At 48.8% G+C, this 6,000-nt stretch overlaps 1 protein-coding gene across 1 annotated transcript in view; it reads right to left on the bottom strand.

The window, feature by feature from the left end:
• The window catches only part of SH3RF3 (SH3 domain containing ring finger 3), a 319,279-nt gene that overhangs the window by 111,106 nt on the left and 202,173 nt on the right, over window positions 1-6,000 (bottom strand). The window contains exon 4 of the mRNA XM_081832297.1: window positions 3,536-3,631. Within this exon, the coding sequence (XP_081688423.1) occupies window positions 3,536-3,631 (96 nt within the window). The remainder of the gene's footprint in view (window positions 1-3,535; window positions 3,632-6,000) is intronic.

The raw sequence follows: 6,000 nt of genomic DNA on the forward strand, positions 1-6,000 counted from the left end.
GCAGAGTCAGTGCCTGAGACCAGCCGGCCCAGGTTGCCAACAGGGGTACCGGGGCAGCCAGGCCCCCGGGCACTACAGGGAGCGTGGATGAGAGGGTTATTTCTGCAGGACACCAGGAGTATAGATATTTCTGGAGACCGGGGCCCCCTTCTCAGCAGATGGGCCACCGGTAGCTCCAGGCCAGGCCGGCTCCAGCCTGGCTTTACACCATCTGTCCCACCGGGCCTGCTCGGCAAGCCCGGGGTGAAGAGACAGCCCTGCTTAGGAGAGGACTGTAGAATCTGCGGAGACAAAGTGCTTGTTCACTTCTTACAGAACCTCCTGGGTCAGGCACAGAGCAGGAACTGCCTCAACAGGAAGCTCGGGTTCAAACTCCGCAGAAGACCCGAGCTCCAAGCCCTGGTCTCTCAAAGGCCTGCCCCGCCTCCTGGAGGGAAGACAGCCTGAACTCTGCAACCCCCGGAATCTACCCCTATGGCTACAAGGGGGCCAGAGCCACTCAAGTACCTCAAAAGGGAATTGATAGAGAAACAGTGAAATGGTCCCAGGAAATACCCGTTTGGGGCTTGTCTTCAGTGGTTGCTGAGTGAGAAGCCAGGAGCCCGTTTCAGAGCAGGTCAGGGGCGCTGTGGCTGCGGCCGGGCCTTCGAGGGCCGTGGTGTGGGGCCAGCACTACACAGGCCACGGCCCTGCCCAGGATGGAGTGGGATCCAGAGGAGCAAAGCCCCTGCCCACGGCTGCTTTGGGCCCTGCTCTGCCATTGCCCCTGGGAGGAGAGCAGAGCACCCCTGAGCCTCGGGGCCCTCAGGGCGTCCTCTCTGAAGAAACACACAAAGGGGTAAGGAAGCCATGTTCAGAGCAGAGGTGGGACTGTCACTGAGGTATAGGGCATGGAGGGCTTCTGGGCCAGAAGGAGGAAGGAGCCTGCCTAGATGTCCTCGAGGGAGAAGTGTTTGAAAGCATGTCTCCAGTGGCTGAGCACTCAGGCCCCGGGAAGGCACAGACAGGCCCATTTGCCCTTTGAGTGTGTCTGTGGAACTGAGGAGAGCCCTCAGAGAGCCCAGCTGATTGGTTTCCCAGCACTGAGCCCAAGCCCTCAGCCTCCCTGATGATGCCTAAGCCCTTCTGGAGGGCGGGTAGCTGATGGGTCTAACCTGGCCGTCCCCAAGGGGTGCCCGTGTGACCTGGCTTGGTGTTCCTTTCGTCTTAGCTTCTTAAACTGCACTTTCAAGTGCACAAACGTTAATGCACACCATTTTACAGCTGCACACAACTGTGTAAGCACTCCCGAGATTAAGATATCAAACACCTCCGCCTCCCAGAGGCCTCCCTCTTGCTGCTTCCCGTCAATCTCCCTGCAGAGGCCCCGTGCTCTGCTTTCTGTCACCCTGGAGTAGTTTTGCCTGCCTTTGAACTTCCTAAAAGCAAAAATCGTACATACTCTTTTGTGTCTGGCTTCTTTCAAAAGATTTGTCTGTGAGATTCAGCTACACTTTTAAATGTGGCAGTCTTTTGCTCATTTTCTCTGCTGGATAGTATTCTATCGTATGGACATACCGTCCTTTATTTATCCATTCCACTGCTGATGCAGTGTCTCTAGTTTGGGGCCATCATAAGAAAGTTTCTGTAAGCATCTCTGCATATGTGTTTGAGTATCCTCGTATGTCTGCCTGGGAAAAAAAAGTTCCCCTGGCTATAAATGTCTGGGAAGCCAGATTTTTCACTTCTAGACTGCATGGTAAGTGTTACTCATGCATCAGGTTCTTCGATCTTTTTTTTTTTTTTTAAGATTTTATTTATTTATTTGAGAGAGAGAATGAGATAGAGAATGAGATAGATTTCATTTATTTATTTGAGAGAGAGAATGAGAGGGGGGAGGGTCAGAGAGAGAGGCAGACTACCTGCTGAGCAGGGAGCCCAACATGGGACTCGATCCCGGGACTCCAGGATCATGACCTGAGCCAAAGGCAGTCGCTCAACCAACTGAGCCACCCAGGCACCCAGGTTCTTAGATCTTAAGCAGCAGGATGAAGAACACACCCCTGGAAATTGGACCAAATGCACAAGTGGAAGCTTACAAGCTGTTTGGGGAATGTTGATTCCTACAAGGCGCAGGGGAGGGGCGTGGGTGTGTGTGTGGGCTTTGTGTGTGAGAGTGTGTGTCAGTGTGTGTATGAGTCCATACAGATTTGCGTGTGTGACTCTGTGTGAGCTCTGTGTGTTTGTATGTGTGTGGACTTAGAGTTATTGTGTGAGAGGGTCTCAGAATCTCCTGGGCAGTTTATCCAGAATTACTGTGAGAGAACCACTGGCCTGGAGCATTTAGGGAAAGGAGAGGAAATGACCAGAGATGAGACTAGAAAAACAGATGAGGGTCAAACTGCAAAGAGTGGTGAATGTCTTACCACAGCATTTGGATTTTATCCTGCGGTGACAGGAATCACCAGATGTGTTTAACAGACACCTAGTGGCACCACACACCACGCAGAAGGTGTGGCAAAGCCGGCTGTGTCACCTACCAGCACGTGAAGCCCCGCACCAGGCTGAGTGAAGTACAGTCTGCTAGTGGGGGTACTGGAGGGCAGGGCAGTGAAGGGCTAAGTCTACAGCAAACAGCCTGTGTTTATGTTCCGGCTCTGCCATTTATCAGCCAGGGGACCTTTCCGTGCCTCTATTTGTTCATCTCTAAGGTGGGGACATTCCTGGCTTTCTTATGCCAGGGTTGTTGAGAAAATTAAATGACCAAGTACTTGAAAGTGTTGGCATATAGTGAGCATGCAGTACGCATTAGCTGAAACGATTCATATGGCTAAATGCGGGGATTAATAGATGAAGGGTGTGTTGGCTCATGGGTGTACACATGGGATTTGCACTGACAAATGGCACACGCACACACAGTGGGCAAACAGTCCTGCACACACACAAACAGCCCACAGCGAACAGGGGTTTACAGGTCAAACATTCAAAGATGCTCCCAGCTCAGCCACTGCCCATAACTTACTCACTGGAAACCGAGTGCTTCTTCGTTACAGAAAGGAGACAGGAAATGACTAGACCCCTAATCATCCTTGCTTTAGGGACTTGCAGTTGGATGGGCTGCCCGGTTACCAAAGTCCTAGGAGGACTACAAATGGCCCACTAGAGCCAGCATCCTTCAGCTCTGCTTGCAGGGACACGGGGAATGCTGCCTTCTCCTCTGGGATTGCGGAGACAAGAGCAGCAGTACCCAGGAGAGTCTGGGGGCAGTGGGCGCCGGCACGGGATTTCCGTGAGAAGTGGGGAAAGACTGCATCTGAGCCCTCCTTCACTGTCCATACAGTAAGGCGGTCTGCAGCCAGGCCTGGGACAGACGATTTGAGGAGCTGTGAGGCAATTCTCACAGCACCGCAGTCTGAACAAAAACCCAACACAGTCCCCATCTTCCCCTCTTTTGAAAAGGGGCTCCCAGGCCAGGAGCCCAGCCCTGTCCCCTGCCCCGCCTGGTGAAACAGTCAGCAGGGTGGGAGAGGAAGCGTGTCTGAGAGAGTGATCTTACCTCCACATATAGCAAGGGGAAAATCCCAATCTTGTCTCCCAGCATGCCTTCTGCCCAGTTGTCATCCACTCTTCTGATAACGGTCAGGATCTCGTCCTGGGGTTGCCGCAGCCCATCATGTACACAGGCACGTGGACACACAACAAAACACACAACAAAAACAGAGACCAATCAGTAGTGCAGGAGCTAAGAAAAGATCCTAAGCAATGATGCAAAGAATGGTTTATTATCCATTTTGGGATCTGACATACAAAAACAATCCGCCCTTACATCTTCACCCATGGTCTCCCTCCTTCTCTCTTATATATTGATTATAGCTGCAAACATCCTCAAATAGAAAAGTGTGGTAATTTACAATATGGCTAGTATTTTAAAATTCATGTTCCTATTATTTATTTACTGAAATAAAATTATTTTGAATAAAAATAAACTCAGCAAGTATAAAGCTTTTTAAGTTTCTGGCTCCATCCATGAACAAAAAATGACCCAATCCAATTCCATTTATTTAGAGTTGTGGGTACAAAAAGCTTTGGATAACCCTCTTAAATTCTTTGGCAATGCAGACAACGCTAAGTATAGATGCACAAAGTGGAAACAGATGGAGCAAGGAAGAGGCATGAAGCACGGAGGAAGAGAAGCTTTCCGGGGAGACTGGCAGCCTGGCAGGTGTGAGAAAGGACATGCCCGGGATGCCTTCCTGGGTGCCTTCTCGGGTGCCAGGAGCTGCAGGGACACATGACAGAGGGTGCAGAGAGGAGGGTGGGAGAGAGAAAGCACTGAGCAGGGATGGAGAGCAAAAGGGGAAACCCACCAAGGAAGGGGACTGGAGAAGAGAGACAACACAGGCAGCAGCAAGTGTCCAGAGGGCCGGACAGGGATGCCACAGGCAAAGTGGCACCTACACCAGGGGTCTGTGGCAGGCCTCTGTTCCCTCTCCAATATCCAGCCTCCTCTCGGTATGTAGGGTGTGTAATGGAACCCCCGCATGGACTGTCTGCCAAACCACTGCCACCCCCTGCCCCACCAGATCAAACCCTCCCTGCACCTGTCCCTCAACAATCTGCTAGGGAACCACCTGGCCCATCTGGAACTTGTGCTAAGGAGCTGATGGCCAGCTTAATGGGGTAACCCCTACTGGATTTGAAGGTACCATCTGAGTCTTCGATACTTTAACGTGAAGCAATGAGTCTTCCAATGAGGAGCTGAGTCCTCCAAAGAGTCTTCAATACTTTATTGAAGCAATAATATGGGACTTGTAGGCCTCTCTCAGGTCAGAGGCACATTTTAGGCCAGCACATTTCATGAAATTATCAGAAAAGCTGGCTTCCCTGTGAGCTAAGGGACCACACAGTTTTGGGGTGTTTGTCTGGGTCAAGATAGAGTCATCTAATGGGAATGGGATATGCCTTTTAGAGAACACAGATAGGGAAAAGCAAGGATGAGTGTCTGCTGGGGGAAGCTCCCCGTGGTCTATTCGAAACCTCTCTTCACCTAAGGGGACAGATTAAAGTCTAGGAGCAATCATACCCCTCATCACCAACCTCCCAACTTTAAAAGATTCCAAATAACAAAATGATCTGTGATTTTAGAGTATTTCTTCTCTCAATTGATACAAGCCAGAAAAATACAATAGACACTACAAGTGGATCATATCATTTTGCAAGTTACAGGGTAGTCGGTTCTCAGGCTACAGAATGATATTTGTAAGGGTTCCCTATTCTAGCTCAGCCATTAGAATGTATGGGCTTTTCTGGTAACCATTAGGCCAAAGTGGCCAACTTGAGGACAGATGTACAGAAAATGCCCCTGAACTCCCATGCCTTGCTCACTTCACAAGTTTACAACTTGTAAGAGTCCTGGGCCTGTGAATGAACTCAACTCAGATTCAGCCAAAGGGAGCCCCCTAGGACTTTGCTGATCATGCAAAGGGAAAGGTAACTGAAGGCTTCTTACATGTCAGAGATTTCGCAACAATAAAATAGCACACAAAAAGAAGACATTTAATTTTGTAAAATTCAAAAGAAGAAAATACCAGGTGAATTTTGGTTAAAAAATAGAAAATACCATATTATTCACACTATTACTTAGGACTGGTCTAGAAATTAGAGCCAAAGAAATAAAAGAATATAAAACAGAAAGCATTAATATTGGAAAGAAGGTATAAAATTTTTTTACCTAGAAAAAACAGTATCAACTAAAAATTAGAATAAATTCGAGAAATACTGCATATTTTAAAATACATACATAAAAATCATTAGTTTACTCATATACCAGCAATAATAAGTTAGAAAATGTGATTAAAATTGGCTATTAAAAAAAATTCTCTGGGGGGGCGGAGCAAGATGGCGGAGGAGTAGGAGACCTGGATTTCGTCTCCTCTCAGGAATTCAGCTGGATAGGGATCAAACCATTCTGAACACCTACAAACTCAACAGGAGATCGAAGAAAAGAAGAGCAACAACTCT

This window comes from Leptonychotes weddellii, chromosome 10 (assembly GCF_054177405.1).
Source record: "Leptonychotes weddellii isolate Sample4059 chromosome 10, ASM5417740v2, whole genome shotgun sequence".
Taxonomy (NCBI): Eukaryota; Metazoa; Chordata; class Mammalia; order Carnivora; family Phocidae; genus Leptonychotes; species Leptonychotes weddellii.